The sequence below is a fragment of the Neolamprologus multifasciatus genome, chromosome 10 (genome assembly GCF_963576455.1).
Source record: "Neolamprologus multifasciatus chromosome 10, fNeoMul1.2, whole genome shotgun sequence".
Lineage (NCBI taxonomy): Eukaryota > Metazoa > Chordata > Actinopteri > Cichliformes > Cichlidae > Neolamprologus > Neolamprologus multifasciatus.
Window position 1 is genome coordinate 8486253 of NC_140448.1, and position 19238 is coordinate 8505490.

The 19238-nt window shown below is 39.6% G+C and overlaps 1 protein-coding gene across 12 annotated transcripts in view; it reads right to left on the minus strand.

The window, feature by feature from the left end:
• msi2b (musashi RNA-binding protein 2b) overlaps nucleotides 1-19238 on the minus strand; it is a 261495-nt gene that overhangs the window by 173489 nt on the left and 68768 nt on the right. For all 12 annotated transcript variants that reach the window (XR_014876618.1, XR_014876617.1, XR_014876620.1 and 9 more), the window contains exon 6: nucleotides 7423-7515. Coding sequence is in view for 5 of the 12 variants with exons in the window: in XM_085175919.1 (XP_085032045.1) it covers nucleotides 7423-7515 (93 nt within the window). In the remaining 7 variants the exon portion in view is untranslated. The remainder of the gene's footprint in view (nucleotides 1-7422; nucleotides 7516-19238) is intronic.

A 19238-nucleotide genomic window follows, 5' to 3' on the forward strand; every position in this document is an offset into this window, starting at 1 on the left:
ACATGTCCAGCTTGTTAGCTTTACAGTATAAACTCACACATTTTGAAATTTTGTTTATATGCCTGATACACATGTTCAAAATCCTTCTTCAACAGGAATGATGGTTATTAACAGATTAACAGTCTGACAACTAATGAATGCCTTGCCACACTGATTTGCTTATTCACCACAGTGTGTTAAAAACATCGGTAAACTAGCACAGAACTGTGAGATATATTCACATATCTCAGAGGATAAGTCTTAGTGCCTTTTGTGATACACCGACCACTTGTGTAGAAACATGAGGCAATAATGGTTATGCTAACAACATGTTAACACTGTCACTTTTTAACAAAACATATTCACTACAGAAAATGAACAAACTCTCAAAAATATATGAGAACAAAGAATACAACAGAATCAGAGAAGAGCTGCATAAGAGAAAGCACGTTAGAAAGAAAATGACAATTTCTGCAATTAGATCTTTTGCTGAAACTACAGTTTTCATTGCAATTACCCTCTTTTGTTTGGCCTACTTACTCTGCTTCAACTAAATATTTTTCCAATCAGTCTTGTCACTACCAATGTAGCTTCAAAATGAAACCTAACAAGCAATTTCTAATAACTTTATTTAATGGTTCACATTTCTCCTTAAGTCTACATAATCTAACACTTTTAGAAGAACTGAGGATACTCAGACACACATACACATGCAGGAATGAGCTGTAAGTGTTTTAGCTAAGTGAAACCTTTGAGACTTACTTAGCCCTTCACATCAAACCACAGCACATTGTGTACATTTTCATGTAAGAACATTTATCTGGTGATTTCAAGAAGGCAGTGTGTAGGAGGCACTCATAACATGAGCTGGAGCTGCCTGTGGACCTGGTCACACACAGCAGTAGGTGGCTAAAGAAGGAAAAGCAAAGGGCCACTTGAAGTCAACACTTATACTGAATTCACATACTATATGAAAGACATATATACTGTCAGTGTTGTGGAAAGGAAGTTATAGCCAACTCTCACCGCAATGCAGTATTCTTTCCACACTTTTGTCTCGTCTTAATTTTCAAAGTATATCACAGAAATGTTATTCAACATGATTTTGAAGCTTTTGTTCTTTTACTACTGTTTGGCTACTGATGGCTGTTTTATTCTGTTTGTCATATACTTGTAAAATGTGACTGGCTGTTTAGGCAGTGGCTGATTTGGGATAAATCCATGCAGAGGACAGCACAAATGATCTGTACAGCTCTGTGTATCACTTTATATGTTGGTAAGAAATGTGCATTGTCATCATTTGAGCTGTACTGTGTCAACAGCTTGTTTCGCAGGTGTTGCTGAGTCATGCTCTATAAAAAATGTCAGACGAGGGTGAATCTTTTTTTAAAGGGATTTAAACCCGGTCTATTTATCTACCTAAATATCTATAGAACACACACATAGCATATACTGAAGCATATTTCATAGGCATCTGGGAAATAAAGCTCATTTTGAGTCTCAGAAGTGCTCTCCCACATAAGATTCCCTGAGGACTAGACCACAGTTTGCAAAGCCGAGGTGTCCACCTCCACACCAGTCTGATGGTGAGACCGCTGCAAATTACTCATGACACTTCCTCTGATGACATTTTTAAAACCGCTTCCTCTGGTGAATGGCATCTCTGCCCCCTTCCAACCATCTATCCACCACCACCATCAACACTCCACCCCAACACACACATTAATTCCCTGGTCTACTCGTGTCACAAGAGAGATTGCTGCCTCCTGCCTTCACCTGATTGACCCCCTTTGAGCAGGTGCTGGATCTGATCCAATCACAGTCAATCTTTTTTTAAACATTTCATTCTTTAAGCAGAACAGGGGCTCAAAATTCCATCATTCAATGACCCGATCAGTCGCCGATAACACAATCAAGCCAATCCCGGCTTATCCCCGGGGAAGCCATTTCAGGAGGGACAGCTGGGAGATGAGGCTACAGACCTACAGAAAGGTGTCAATCTCCCTTGATCCACAGCTCTTTTTCGTGAGCCGTCTATACTGCACAGCATCTAGTTGTTAAAGACCACTTGATATTGTGCTATTACTTAGTGCTCTAAATTCTATTTAATCCTCTGTTAAAGGTCTGCAGCAATCTGCAGTAAAGACATATGCATTAACACATGCACACGTTCACTCTCTTACACAAAGACATACACTCAAGAAACGCTCTCAGACCTGCGATAGATCTCAATTTTTTTACGGCCATTTAAAAGCTACTCTATTGAAAATGTTGCTGGGCCACTGGGCAAATAAAGGTCGAGGGGGATATGAAATAGTTTGTCTTACGGGCCCCTTCCCCCCGTGTGTCCCTGCAGTACCGCGGCCATATCCACATTCATAGCCAATTCATTTATATTGCACTGCCCTTCTCATTGCTAGTCTCAGTCACTAACTACAAGTGACTGCAATGAGATTGAAGCTTCTGGCTAAATCTCCATTGCAAGGCACAAGCTCCATCATTGCTGCTCTGATCACTCCTTATAATCACTGGAACCAGACTATATCCTCGGCTGATTGGGGGAGTCACTGCAGAGAGGAAACAATCACAGAATGTCAGCAGATGATGGACACCGAGACGATGGAGTAGTGGTGGTCACTGTGAGCTACCATGTAAATGGCATGCAAATGTGCACCTGCACCAGCCGAGGAAGTGGAATGAAGAACTGTGGCCTTTTGATTAGGTTCCTTTCCCTCGCATGAAGTGTACTTTTCTGCAATGATCATCCATGTCTGCCATTTCAGCCAATGAACATGTTGAACATGTGAACAAGCCCAAAGTGCAATTAATGTGCATGCTAACCGTTTCTATTTTAAGCTCAGTGGATGGGTTGTTGAAAGAGCCTAAGTGCCATCGTAGGTTAAATTTAATCTAAAATCAAACAGATAAGACAGGAGTGATGAGATCAATTATTATTTGTGATTTGCAATCTCTGAGCACTGATTGAAATGGGCTCTGCGAGAACGGCATGCCACAGTACTCTATATTCTATAATGATCATTGTCATCAGGGCTGCTTTTTTTCTCTGAATACCTGAAAACCTTGAATGTCTTTAAGGACCCTGGGCAGGTATGCAAAATTAATTCATACGGTCTTTACAGGCAGTCACAGAGTTATTTTTTTGCCATTTACAAAATCTAAGGGCACGCAAAATGTCAGCCGTGGTATTAGATTACCAGAGCCACAGAACAAATTTCATGCACTAACCAAGGAATCTTTTTCCGATGCCTGCATTTTAATTCTGCCTCTCATCTGCTTCCTTTCAGTGAAAGTATAAGAGAAGTATGCAGCTAGTTCCCTAGCCAAGGGTGAAACAGCACATAGCGGCTCTCGGCTGGGAGAAGGCGCTCTGACAGTGATCTTTCCATCAGTTCACTCATCCTTCCGGTGTCCTCCAACACAAGCCATCACTCTAGCAGTCACATCTCTCATCTGCCATTTGTTTCTTCTTTTTTTTCACTGTAAGACCACTGCTGTATTTTATAACTCAGTGATAAACTATGTGTCTACCTTTATTGCTCCTGAGCCCAGTGGCACTGAATTGGTTAAGCGCCTCCTTCTCCTGCTGCCACTGAGCTCCACCTCCAGGATCTGGCTCTAGACCAGTGGAGCAAGAGACCTAGGACCGCCTAAACATAAAGGAATGATTGTGGCAGCCCAGTGACATGGAAGCAAGTAGTTCTGATGAAACTGACCGTCAGCTTCAGGTCTGCAGGAACTGAGTCAGTGAGCTGTAGTTGTTTCAGCTCAGCCAAATAAAGGCACTATGAGACGCACTCAAAGCCGATTACAATAAACCAATGAGGAAGCATTAGCCAACACAGCTAACTAGGACTTTAACTGCAGGGAGAGCTCGTTTAAGGCCAGGGCAGGCCTCGGGTTGCACACCGCATGCAAATTTCTGAGGTGTCAACAAACGTACTCCCATCTTTAATCAAGTGCCTACGTCAGCGATATTTTGGTGACATCGGCATACTATTAGAGTTAGGAAAATGATAATGACATACTTGCTTAAGTCCAAAACAAAATATTGCCTAATATGAAAACTTTATTATTTCAGTTATTTTGAATCTAGACAGCAACCCAACAGATATAGTTTAAAGGAAAACCAATTTATGCACACAAATTTCTTTTAGTTAAGTACTTAACTAAATATATGATGTCTGAGCATGCCACACGATGTGCTTTGTGAAGCTTCTGCCTATCAACTGCATGTTCACAACACATTTATTTATCTTGTCGATCTTGCTGGCAGAAAACAGGCAAACCTGATCTGCTGGCTTCTTTGAGGGCTCACATTAAAGCTAGTGTAGAGACCGAGATGTTGCTCATGCGGTCTAAATCGCAGTGGAGAACGTTAGCTTGACAGGTGGTGGTGATGTACAGTGATTAGGACTAAGGCTTTAATGAATTTCCAATCATCAAATTAACTTCTTGCAGTAATCTTATTAATGATAGATCCATCTACACAGCATTCGGTGGGAAATAGCTCAAACCTTGGTCGCTGTGACACCACTGTGCAGGGCAGAAACAAAAGGAGTCTGCAGGGGGTTGTTGTTGTTGTGCAAACTACAGACAAAAGCAAAGGCAGCTTTGACGAGTTAAATGAATTAAGAATGCTTACAAGTGACTGTGCATATTGCAAACCTAGCAATATGAGATTAAAAAATGGGGAAAATGTCAACAAGAAAGGTCTAAATATGAGGAGAAATGACCAAAAGTGCTATATGTAAAGGCTAACAGTCTTTTCTTAAAGTCTGCACAGTAGCACATAGTGCACAAACAGCACAATGATTAATTTGACTTTATTGCAAGACAGAAATAGCAGCAGCAGCCTCCAGTTAAGAGTCCTTGAATATAAAGGGAGGCCAGGCAGTACTGATAAGATTGTCTCATCTGGCTTGCAGGGCTAAAGTGCAGTGTGCAGCCTGGGAAAAAAGAAAAAAAAATGGAAGGCAGGATGTGGCTACTATTAGGCAGGTAATGGGATCCATCTGAGATGCATTAGAATCAGTCAAACACAACCACACTTCAGTTCCATTCAAATGACTGTCACAATCACTTCAAATGCACACCTCCAGCATGTACTGTAGGTGACAAAAAAGTGTCTCTGGCTGTGGAGCAGCTCCTCTGAAGTTGTGCCAGGCTCAGGCACTTTCCTAATAGTGACGGCTGGGAGAGTGGCAGTGAGACTGATGTGCATGAGAGCTGTCAGCCTCTGCCCATAACAAATGCCACATCTCCACCGTGACAGAATGGAGACAGAAGGGAGGGACTGAGGTGGGAGGGAGAGGAGGTGTGGAGGTTACAGACAAAACCTGTGACCCAATTGTGGCCACACCAGCTGTTTCTCCTTCACTGCCTCCCAACTACCGCCTTCTCTGCAGACCACATCCTGCTAATTGGCGACATAGCACACACATACACGCGCACATATATATATATATATATATATGAGGAGTTGCTAAATAATATCAGTGAAATGGCCTGTTCCCAGTAAGAAAGAACATTCGCTGGTGCCTTAAGCTGTAGTTCTCTGATGATTGATAAGTGTTTCAAAACAGACTTCCCAGAAATATAAATGACTAGCTGCCCTGCCACCATGCTGGCTAATGTCCCCCTTGACATGCACATAGGCTGACAGACAGAAAGACGGACTGATGGCTGACTGACAGACTGACACACATAGTGCCACCAAGATTCTATGAAGGGGAAACTGAATTAATTGGTTTTTCCTTCTGTGGATAAGTCTTCAGAGTGGTGTGTATGTGGCGATAATGGTAGGTTGCACTGACAGGCAGGTTATTTAATAAATCCTGGGATGTGTAAGGCTGAAAGAAAGGACACACACAAAACAGAGAGAACCACTTTCTTTTTTTTGCTCTGTATCTTGTCTGCCATAGCCCCAAGTATCAACCTCTGATGTTCTTTTTTTTGTGCCAAAGACACTCAAACGCGCTCGTACGCACACATATGTACGTGCACACGTATACGCACACGCAGCCCTAATCACGCACCCACATAAATACACTTAATCGCTGACACACTCACGCATGGCAAGAGCAGTACTGCTAACACATCCAAGCATGCACAAGTAGGCTATAAAAGCACACACAGAAACATGCACAAGATCTCGCTCAATCAGTCTGATTTGTTTGTTTCCTCCTAAGCATTTGAGGATTCCTCAAGGAGGGAAAAAACTTTGTATAATCAAGTCAATTATGTCATTCAATCAAGTCGAAAATCATTTCGAGCCCTTTCTCACATCCATTGATTGCAAAGTCGTGCTGAATATTTGCTTGCTGCGTTCTATTGTGCAAATAAGCCATCTTTATTTGGAATGGCAGGCCAGGCCACGGTGAGGTCTTCGATGCCACTTCCAACTGAAAAAAAGGGAGCAAAACAAAGTCCTTCACCTTGCTCACTGTCAGTCAAGAAACTAACAGTGGGCTTCATAGGGGAGAGCTGGTTGCATATTGTCTCTGAACAAGAAAAAAAAAATGCAGTTTCTATTAATTTCTAAGGGCTCTTTTGTCTCCGTCAGTACCGCGGTACATTATGTGCCCATGAAAAATCCATCCTCACTAAAATTGTTTAAACTCAAGGTCAAGTGCTGATGTTACAGGGACTGTATCAGCTGAAGGTGACCTTGACTGATGTGGATTATGACATGAGGGAAATGGATCTCTGCTCAGTGTGGGGAAATTATCTGTGAAATGCTGCCACTGTATCAAAGACTGTTTGTGTGTGTGTGTGTGTGTGTGTGTGTGTGCATGCGCACATCTTTTAGAGCCAGCATGTGAGAGCGCTATATATACGTCCTTGTATCGATGGGTGTGCATATATGCCTCACTCATGGGTGGGGGGATTTGCGTGTGAGAACAGCACGAAGCAGCAGCATAAAGAAACAGACAGCTAAATACAAGGCTGTGCCGATGCCGTCACAATAGCCCGTTGAAACTTTATTTCCAATCCTGAGATGTATTTGATTCTTATGTTATGCTATCACAGATAAAAAGAAAACATTATTTGTTTTTGTTCGGAGGGTTTTTTTCCTCTTTGTAGGGTGGTTTGGTCATGGCAGCTGGTTGTCACTGCTTGTTTGCTCTGTAAGTAAAATACATGTTGCTGACCAGCCATGGTGCACTGCGTGAAGCTACTATATCTTCAGATGTTTGCTTGTCGAAACACATATTCATTTGTTCAACTGTAAAGATAAAGGGAAAAACCTGCCCTGCTGATTCCTCTTAAGGCTCAACGTTTGAGATAGCTATAAAGACTGAGATGCTGGTCAAGAGGTCAAAGTTACACCGGAGTTAATCCAACATTTAAAGGGAATTGAGAAGCGCTAAAGTGCGGGCTATTGTGACAACACTGTCGGTGATAAGAAAAAACAAGTCTTACCTTCCCAAACTGTTCAAAATACTGCTTCACGTCTTCCACTACTGTATTGGCTGACAAGCCACCCACAAATATTTTCTTTGTTCTTGTGACCATCTGGAAGGAAAAAGGGCGACAGGAGATATTAGTGACAAAGCTCCAAATGCTTTGTGCAACACCTTTAATGAGACTTCATACACAGTAAGTGAGCAGCACCTGGGTTGGAGGATGTAACAGGGCAAAGACAGTGTTATGCTAAACAGGAATACATGCATTCACACAACGAAGGTTAAAAAAAGTAGCACCAGTAAGATCACAAACAGTTCCTTTTTAGAAGGAGAAACAAAAATATTTTAGTCATGCACCTTTTCTGCACAATAGCTTTTCGGACGGACGCGCAAATCAAATCAGATTGTGAGAGAATTTAAAATTTCATCCATTTCATCCTTAAAAGTTTGTTTATCTTACCAAAAAAAAAAAATAATAATTTATGGACTTTCCAAAAAAAAAAAAGGAAAAACAATTAATGAGAGCTAGGAGATGGAATCAGAGTGCATTAAAGCCTCATTTAGCTTCAAACAGCGAGAATATTAAGGATTATTACCCACAGAATCAAAAAGGGCACAAACATCTGCTGCCGACTACATGCTAAATTTAGGAGGACAATTTAACAGGGAAACACGGCAACAATTCAACATCGGCATGAGTGTAAAATCTTTTTTTTTTTCACGCACACAAGGTTGCACCAATTAAAAATTAGCTGGCAAACTAAATGAAGTGATATTTATGTAGCAATATTTCTCAACACACCAAGTATTTTCATAAACTCACAACCCCTTAACATCTAACAAATTAAACCGTATTAAAGGGTCTGTGTTATTTGTATTTTTTCTTTTAAGTGCAGGATATGATGTTATTATGATTAATGCTTTGGCCTCATCTGACTCTGCAATGAGAGGCTGCCTCTAACACTGTGGGGAGAAGGACTTTCACCTCAGACTGTTTCAGTGGTGATCACATTGCAGCTTATTATCTGATCCAGTCCTCGCTAGTAGCTCTACCTTTTAATGGTACAAAGAGAATGCTAAACGCATTTTTATTATGATCATGAAAATTCGCAATTATGCTGGTTATGGCATTTGTGAGGTCAATTAATCATCAACTTTGGAAACATCACTCGTTAATCTATCTATTGCCAAATGCGGTAGCACAGTGTTGATCGAGCTCTATGGCCCACTGCTGAGAGTAATGTAATATTTATCAATGCACGGTATTATCACCCATGTCTGTGGTGACTTTCCCGGAAGAAAAAAAAGGGAAAAAAAAGAAGCTGTATTTAGTTGCTGCTAATGCGATCAGAACATTTCCTTCTGCTGCAGCTTCACATTAAAAGCATCTACAGTAAGTGGCGAAACACAAATGGCCTTTTTTATGAAGTAGTCACCGCAAATGTAGTGTCTATCAGTGAGTGTTGCACTAAAGGCTATCATTCATCAAATATGCATCGACAAAACAAGACAGTGGTCATTTTCAGCATCTTCCCGCAGTTTGAAATACGGCAGGCACTAATGGAACAAAGAAGGAGCAGCCACAGTGAGCTGCAGGCACCAGGCTGCACATCCTCAACTACTGACAGAGATAAGCCACGTTCCCTTTCGCTGTGCCCTACTATGTCCACAGTTATGCTATGTAAGACATAGTTTATGGGAAAAAATACATGTGTTGCTTGACTTGAAATTACAAGGGTTTTGTATAATGCCTCCTACTTTCTGAAACCAGTATAATTAAACCATGTTGGTCAGGAGTCACATCTAATTATACTCACTGGCCACTTTATTAGGTATAACCGCTAATTGCTCATTAATGCAACTATTTGATCAGCTAATCACATGGCAGCAGCTCAGTGAATTTAGGTGTGTAGACAAGATCATTATGACCTGTTTACTTCAAACTGAGCATCAGAATGGGTAAGAAAGGTGATTTAAATGTCTTTGAATGTGGCATGGTTGTTGGTGCCAGATGGGAAACAACCAGGCTTTATAGAGAATGGGTAAAAAAAAAAAAAAAAAACAGAGACTAGCTAGTGATCAGTAGTTCAGAAAAGAATTGCCAGACTGCTTCAAGCTAATAGGAAGGCAACAGTAACTCAAGTAACCCCTAGTTACAACCGAGGTATGCAGAAGAGCATCTCTGATCACACAGCCTGTGAAATGGGCTACAGCAACAGAAGACCACACTGGGTGCCACTCTTGTCAGTTAATAAAAGGAAACGGAGGCTACAGTTCACACGGTTCCCCAACAGTGCACAGCAGAAAACTGGAAAAAATTGTGTCTGGTCTGATGAGTCTCGATTTCTGATGTGATGCTAAGACGGCAGGATCACAATTTGGCTAACAACTAAACAAGATGAAAACATCCCGACTTGTATCAAAGGTTCAGGCTACTGGTGGTATAAAGGTGTGGGGGATATTTACTTGGCACATTTTGGGCCCCTTAGTGTAAACTGATCATGGTTTAAACCCCAAAACCTGCTGCTTATCATGTCCATTCTTGTAAGACTTGGCTTAGTTTGCTCATATTCAGCTGATTTTCATCTCGAACTGGTTACTTGAACTTGACAGTGAGTTCACTGTACTCAAATGGCTTTCACAGTCACCCGATCTCAATCTAATAGAGCACCTTCAGGATATAATAGAACACGAGATTTGTGTCATAGATGCGGAGCCGACAAATCTGTATTGCGTGACGCTACCATATACACAAACTAACCATGCCTTTACCATGTGTGGAGTGAGTTTGGGCTTCTAGTGAGGGGCAAAAGTCCCCAACAGAACACAAGACAAAAATAGAGAGTCATTTGGAAATAGAATTTGCCAATAATACAATTGTAAATCAATTATCTTGTTAGGAATCCAAAGTCTGAGCTTTATAAACTGCCCTACATTACCTATGTGAAGAGGAAGAATGACGAGCTAGTGCAATGAAAGTCTGACCTAATTTTGGAACAAATAGGGACAAATTGAGAAGAAAAGTTGAGCCCTTGACCCCAGAGTGAAAGGATCCAGTTTCTCTGGTTTGGAGGAAAGGATCACTGCAATTAAATACAAACTATCCATCCATCCTCTTTTCTGTCTTAAGGCAATAAAAAGTTTTTCTGTTTTGACATGTATGATGATGATGGAAATCCTGCCGTGAAACTGCAGTACCTTCTTCTGCTTCTTCACCCAAACAACAGTCAGTGTTTTTCCTTAGTCTTGAACATAGGCCATAGATTTTTGAACAGGTGCTGTCAACCACCACGATCAAAACCCAAAATGAAGGAATATGTTTTGGAAAAACTGTGCTCAAGCCCTCCGGTAGAGCTCCAGAGATTGGAGAATCAATACCAAAGCACACTGAAGCTGTTCTCTTTGTATATGCTGGCCCAACACCTTACTAAGACATGGTAGGTTTTGACTTTAACTTATGATGCATCTTATAAGGTCAGCTTGTTTTTCTTGTACCAGTTTGGCCTGTGCAAACAGAGAAAGAACAAGATTACTGTACTTTGAAGAAGACCGCATTAACCCAAACAAAATATTTACTGTCTCTGTAAAGTACTAAACCCATTCTACAGATTGAAAACGCGCTGATACGATGTGGTATATAATGATTTCTGATGCACCGCTCTGTAATCTAACTGGCAAAACAAACAAATTTAAAAAAAAAAAAAAAAAAAAAAAAAAAAGAGGCAGAAAACGCAGTGGAGAAAGTCACGGCTCTGATCTCTCTCGGCTCGCCTAAATCAAACAAAAATAAATGATGGGGGCTGGATAAACATACTCTGGAGATGCCCGGCAAACAATCAAGAAAGCTGAAAGAGTCTACCTTGATCAAAATGCTGACCGAAACACTTTCCATCTATGAAAGAGGCTTAACACTGAGAAAAAAAGAAGCGACGTTCAGCTAGAGCTGAAGAACCATCTGTCAAGTGCTTTCCAGGTGCACACAGTCTCACAGGCACATAGCCTGCACATATGCACACAGCCTCCCACACATGGGTCCTCTCCTACAGTTAGTTTCTTTTTCATGAATTTTGCGCAAGTGATTTTTAAAAAAAATATTGTTTTATCATACAACTCAATTAATCCAACTACAAAACAAAAAAGGGAAAAGAAATGAAGTCATTTCCCAGTTTTAACTCTAATTTAAAGGTGAAGAAGGGAAAAGAGCTCAGCGCACAACATCTTCTTTAGGCCTGGGGATGCCGCCAAGATGAACAAATAACCAGAAAAAAAAATAACCACGAGAGGCCGGGGCTGACACTGCACGCTCAACCAGTAAAAATGTAATCAGCGATGTTTTATTACACTGACAAGAGCAACGAGTCTCACTCAGCGCTTCATCAACTTCATGAGAATGTGCAATGGGCCACAGGTTTAAATATGCAAACACAGCTTGTGTAGTAATTAGTGATGGCACACAGGTGTCTAAATACTCTTGACCATCAATATCGCTGCAGATATCAGCCTGAGCAATTCATAGAAAAACAAACAAATCAGTAAATCCAGTGTTTGACATGCTATAAAGCGAAATCTGAGTTCATCTGTGTGAGTTAAATCATCGTAAGTCAAGCTTTCCAAGATGGCACCTCTGTTAGTCCTTAGGTTAAATTGCTATTAGAAGGTTTGCGTGGTAAAGAGGTAGTACCAGCCAAATTATGCATGCTAACATGCAGTGTCACCCAATGTCAACGTGGCAATGATAATCTCAAAGCACACCTGAGGATGAGAGAGTACAGCTTAGACTGAAGAAAGTCGAGTCAAGTCTAGCATTACAAAGCCGAGCCTGACAAGCTGAGTCTGAGATGTCACCAGATCAGAGTAAAGGTAAAGATGCTGCTCTTTTCTGGTGGGTTTTCCCTCGTGGTGATGAGAATATAAGACTAACAGAGTTGTTTTCTTTCCCTGCTCTCATTTAATACTTCTATTTGCTGCTCTGTAAAAACCTTTACAGGCTCTCAGTGAAGCTTGATGATGTTTCTTATTCACTGCTTTGCAGCCCTTGACTACTGGCGGACATGCAAAGTATCAACTGACTAAATTAGGGTTATTCACTGGCCAAAACCCAGCAGCTGCATCATCTTCTGAACCCCTCCTCCTCCCAACATCATGCCTCGGGCCTCAGGGGTTATCAGCCTTGGACGCTGCCGCAGGCAACCCCCAGCCAGACAGCTGCTGATAAACTGGCTGTGCAAGCATTTATCAACATCACTCACTTTTATCATTGCCAATCTAGGTATAAAAAAAATAAAAAAAAATAAAAATAAACAAGCCAATGTTCATGTCTGCTTGCCTCTCCACATCAGCTGTTTGTCCTGCTTTCCTTCTGAGCCACCGATTCCCCTGCTCATATTTCAGCCTCACTCCATCAGGCAGCAACTGGTCAAGTTTTCAGCCCTGTCTTCATACTCTGACATGTGTGCCCAATAGCTGATAGGATTGCTTGAGCTCTGGCACAACACAATTACTTTCTTTATTTCTCTCTCCATGGTGACAACAGGCATTAAGCCTCATAGCGCCAGAGCGGCAAAGTGAGTGAACTTATTGGAATCAACTGCGTTAGCTTATTTGTCTTTAAACATAAACAGATCATAATGTAAGATGAAATTATATTGATTTCTTTTCCTTATCACACCAACTGTCATATTAATTATACATTTGAAATGTAGGAAAGATATAAGTGACATAAGTGAACACAGCAGGGACGGAGCTGTACATCATAGTACTTTTAATGTTTGCAACCATTTTCAACAATATGCAAAGGGTTACAAGTGGTCTCAATGTGTTTAGATAAAAGGTCTATAAATGGAGACGACTGTGTACTGTGGCTACTCTCCTGAGATGTGCGCCTCCAGCTAAAATCCCTCCAAAAGCACACCACAGAATCCCAGTGTAACATCCCTTAGCGCGTGAAGGGCACCTAGAAGCTCCATAATGCTACTGAAATGAAGAGCATGCAGCACTACGTGAAAAGGACACTACACACCAATATGAAGACCGCATCTAAACAGTGAACTTCCACAACAATACAATACAGACCTACTGGGCTGTCTCTTTGCATACAGCTTGCTTGCCATCATTTTAGGGGGAAATTAATTAGATTGATGAATGTATCTTACATTTAGGTTATCATATCAGGTTTGCTGAAAGAAGGACGAAAACTATCCTTCATGTTTGCACTAATAAGTGCACCCGTGAGCTGCAATCGCAAATAAAACCGTGTTCGATGTTATCAGACATATCATTACTGTACATTTAAAATATTGTCATATAATTGAGGCTATATCTGCTTTCCCTATTAGCCTCATCTATTTTGTATGTGCATACGTGTAATTTTGATGAATGAATCAGTTACCAGCATGTGTTATCCGACAATAGATCTTGATAGATCCACTACACGCCAATGTATTAGTATCAGCATTCATAACAGCCAATAAATGAAAAATAATGAAGAGATGGGAGAAACACCCTTCAACAATTTTCCACATCATTTGTCCACCAGAGGGCACTCTACAGCTTCCTTGTTGGCAAAAAGTGCTTGGAACCTAAACAGCAAACAGATGATTTGAGCAGTCGGACGATAATCCATGACTCATTGTGACAAAACCACGAGTTTATTTTTAAACTGCATTGTCATATTATCTGAATAAGGATTCAATAATAACTGAATATAATAAATGTTGGAGAAATGTGTTTGTGTTTTGTGTCGATATATCCGATATGCCAGATTTTTAAATACCGAAATATCATTATTTTATTGGTCTTAAAAAGATACTATATCTGATCGAATATAATTTAATGGTATTTATTAGTAAAAAAAAATAATTGCAATGAAACCAAGATGAATAAATTGAAAAATTTAGGTGTGAGTAAGTCACCAATTTAATTTGTACTTGTTTCATTCCACAGACCTTCTACAGTCTGCATTGTCTACTGACATTTAGAAGTTTCTGCTGGATTCTCTCTAAATCTACCTCCTCACTCCTCAGAAATACAGACAGATGAAGTGAAAATGCCATTAACTGAGTTGATGACAACACATTATGTTACCTTAAGTGCAACAAAGCCTTCACACCAAGTATTACACTGAACATTTTTGAGGGTTAGAGCAAGAGAAGAGGGAATTGTTGTCGCCTGAGCTTTTGGAACATTGCGGTGTTTTGCAGTTAAGACAAGAATTAACGTAAAAATACCAAAAAAAAGTAGAAAAAAAGAGTGTTGACATTGTTGACGTGAAATTGCCTAACTGATGAGTCTTTGCTTCTTCCATGCTTTTATAGCTGTTCCACTAGCAACTGGAGCACCAACGCTGACATGTGGCATAGTAAACAAGGAACAACACAGAATTGGGATTGTTGCAATCACAGTTCACAGTTGGGGTTTAACAGCACGTCTATTCATCTTGCACTGTTCAGTACAAGATGTCTGGTTTGCTAAAATATGTCCTCGGGTCAGTCTACCCTGCAATCTCGAAGTGTCAGAAGCCTTAGCAACATGCAGCATTTGAGCTCTTTAATTAGCCCAATTCTAATTTTTAAAAGTAAAAGACTCATCTCTTCTTTTGTTTGTTTGTTGTCTTCTTCTGTACTGACACATAGTAAACCATAACTCCAAAGTCAACGCTTGCAACGAACAGTAAATTTTGTATCTCATCACGCCGATCATTCTGTTGAGAAGTTTTCCTGCCATACTTGAGATACAAGGAGCAAAGGTTGTTAACGATCGTCTTGTTTTAGGATTTATCTTTTTAAAACACAAAATGCATTTCTCGTTTCATAACAATTTACATAACTGCTGTTATTTTTCTAAAAATATGTAGCAGGAGCATTAACATCGAGTCGATTGGATGAAATGACTTTGAAATTGCATCTAATTTGACACAGATCGTTTTACATGTTAACGAAGGAATTTTCTTAACTAAATCACACACTATGCAATAACAGTCACGAAGAAACTGAAAATTCCCTGCGCTGCATTTAAAGCCATATTAGTTCTGATCATTCCGGTCTGCCTGCAGTATTTTAAAAAGTCTTTTTCAACAACATTCAGTTCAAGCTGACACTTTTAAAAAATGGACCACACTTCAACCCAGTTTTCCTTTAACCCAATTTTTTCAAACATTCAGTTATTTTCGCACATCCCTAAGAGACAGTAAGGAGAGTTATCAGCGTGAATCAGAAAGTTCGTGTGTGCCTCTGCTTCGATGTGTTTCTAATTTCTTGAGAGTGCGAGGCTGTGCATGCAAAGGGCTACAACAATTACTGCCCTAGTGCATTTATCATGGTAATAGAAGGCGTGCCACAGATGAGAGGGAGACCAAAGAAAAAAAAAAGTAAAAAGCTTCTGGTGCACTCTTATCAACACCTGTTAGCAGTTTTAAACAAAGACAGACGGAACCAAATGACTAACCATATACCTCTAAGAACAGCATGACCTTTTCTCTGAGGTCATCAAGAAAAGAAATGGCAGAAGCTATCTCACTGTGCCTGTCAGTTTAGTAATGAGGACTAGCCCTGGACTATTTTAATATTTTTATAAGTTAGAAAGAGACTGGTTTTCATTTTGTAACTGTTGGAGGGGGGGGGGCACATAATGGAATCTTGATTTTAATAAAAGCACAACTCAAATTGACAATATCAATCTTTTTTCAGAACTTTGCATTTAGATTGGCCCTCCAGTTAATCATATTCTTTTGGATATCAAACAGATTTAAAATAGCAATCCTACTGTAAATCACTGGAACACAACGTTTCATTGTCCAGGGTACTTCAATGCATAAAAAAAGACTGCCATTGTCAATTCACTTTTTAAAAAAATAAAAAATAAAAAATAAAAGCGTTTTATTCACATGTAGTTTTCCAAAAGCACTTAAAACTGTTTTGTGTACTGCACTCTATGTATTTTTACTGTTATAACTTTAGTCTGAAGCCCAAAAAGGCTGAATTGATGCCAGTGTAGATGGAACATAACACAAACTCATGCTAAAGGCCAAGTGTATTACAAAAACCAATAGAATAATATTGGAATTGCATAATACAATATCAAATTTCATTCATCAGTTTGACAAAAGGAAGATTTATTTAGAATTAATATCTCTCCATCACAAGAGAAGAACTGGACAAACCTTCATGTCAACAAGAGAAGGACAAACAGCCAAGACAATATACTAATGCATGATGCATCAACCACAGTCAAAAGCACCAAAACCAACTGGGTGTCTGAAAGAGGAATCCCCCAGCAAGTAAAATCCAAGAAGGTGTATTTGAAATAGCACTGGGACACCAGGCACACGTGTTGCTGCCACACCCAACTATCCTCCAGCGTCTGCAAGGAGACCAACCCAACAAAAAGGCACGTGGAAGTGGGCGGCAGAGGGTCTGGCAATCCTCAGTCCTCAATTGGACCCACAGTGAATGCAACAGCACTTGACATTAAATTGAATGTTTATGTTTAATAAATTCTGAATTTGTGCAAAGTTCTCTTAATCACTTTTGTATGATACTCAATTAAAGGTTTTAGGGAAGCCAACTAGAAGTGATACATGCCATTCATAATCACCATTTTCCACTTGGAAACAAATATATTTTTTAATGTTTAAATTAAGAAAATTTCTTTGCTGGAGGATAGGACTTGGCCACACAGACGCACAAACACAAACACACAGTATAGGCAATAAAAACAAAGGCAGTTTCCCCTCCTTAAACATGTTCTCTGACTCAAAAAAAAAAGACAGAAAAAGCAACTTGGAACATATCTTTTAAGCCATGCCGCACAAAGTCACTCAAGACCAGACTGTTTCACTGTGAAGACATATAATGACATTCTTTGTATCCACGGTAAGTGTAAACAATGTATCTCATTGCAAATCCTTTATAACATTTGGCTCCTGGTTTAAGTGTGCACTATAAAAGCAGGGGCTGCTACTGCTGTTGCGAGTGCCGAGGAAAGCTGAATAGATAAGCCTGTAGCTAATATTGTAGTATCCAACAATATTGTTATTTGTGGAAAATTTAAGACTGCTACCTGTGGCAGCAAACACAATTCAAAGAGCCTTTGTGCTGCACCTACAAAAAAGCTATTAGTGTTTTGAACACACACGCAAAACAAAGAATGCAATGGCAACGAGTGAACATTATTAACTCTCCAAGTAGGATATGAGAGAAGATTAATATAGTGTGAAACAATATAAAAGTAGAGGAGAAGAAGGCAGAAAAAAAAGTGCAACGTATTTATGCAAATCTTGACAATCTGGCTCTGATGTTTTAAGCATGTTGTCTTAAATTCTATTCAGAGAGGCATGGCAATGACAGATGGCGACAAAGACAGGTAATATATTTACTGGAAAAATTGTAAGCTGATAACATTTATGGTGAGAAGAAGGGAGGAAAATAGTGTTTATTCGCACATTATTGATGGATGTCCTTGCCTTTTTTTTCTAGCATGAAAATCGCTCGTCTTTCAGCGCTTTAAAGCGCGAAAAAGGTTATTTAAAACTCTGCCATACTTTGAGTGCTGTTTTCATACTTTTTAATTCATAAAACACTCTAAAACATATATCTAATGGATTAATTACCACATAAACCTATGTCAGTATTTGTGGGAATATTTACTGACTCGGTCACAGTTTAGAATGAGTGCAAAATTTGGCTTCCCTGCAGTTTATTTATTTACCAGGGTTTTTTAACTATGAGCACAGCTGCACTTTGCATTAAGTGCCATGAAGTCTAGTGTCTGATTGTTGTGATGCGTGTGGTGCATGTCTGGACAATTTTAGAGATTAGTATCTTTCTGCTGCACTTTGAATACTGATTGTAGAGATGGTGCGTTTGGGACTGCAAGCAATAGTCTAATGTCCTAATCTCAACAAAAACATCAGTGATTATATAAGTTGGGAAAAATCTGTGTGGAAGATGTAGGGTCTAACTTGGAACTTAAACGGGACTGAAGCTATGAGCTATTAACCCACACCCCTCCCCCCACATCTATCTTAAAGAAGAGGACACAGAAAGGTAAAATAAATAAACGAGAGCTCCAGTGAAATAACTTCATAATGCATTTTTTAATGTGCATGTCTTTGTGTGTCTCTGTTGCTCATTGTTCCAATCCTAACTGTCCACTATGTGTGCAATAAAAACACCGCTGCAGATTTTACACTTGCTTTTCCCAGACGTAAAATTTCAGACTCAATTTCCTCTGCCACCGTGGTCAGTCTGCAGTGATGAATCAGGGGCAGCACCTATTTGCATAAATTTCCATTCTGTCCTCCCATATGTTGGTCCTCTGAGTAGAACTCCTTAAAACAGTTTTACAAGAAACTTAACATGCTGGCATCTTTTGTTGTTGTTTTGTTTTTTTTTTATTCAAAAAACTTGTTGTAGTACACTTATTTTGTCATGTTATCACATCCTCTTTTGAAAGAGACTCCCTCATTGCTGCTAAAACACCCAATTCAAAGTACACATAGTAAACCCCTGACAATAATTTATTTATTGCTATATAATCCTTGGAAAGCAATCACTCTTTGCTTCATATGTGCATTTAACATATTTCTTTTTGTATTAATCTTATTTTATAATCTGTATAATCTTATTTCTAAATTTTATAATGCTGCTGATTGATATTTCTGGTAATTCTACACATTTTTGTGTAAAAAAAAAGAAGAAGTGTAAAATAAAAGTCACCGATTTAAAATCTCTACAGGCTTCAAGGTATGCACAAAACAAATTTCCCTAACATATCATTATGCATCATTATGCTACTTATCATTATTTTTTACTTTTGTTTAGCTATTTATTCTGT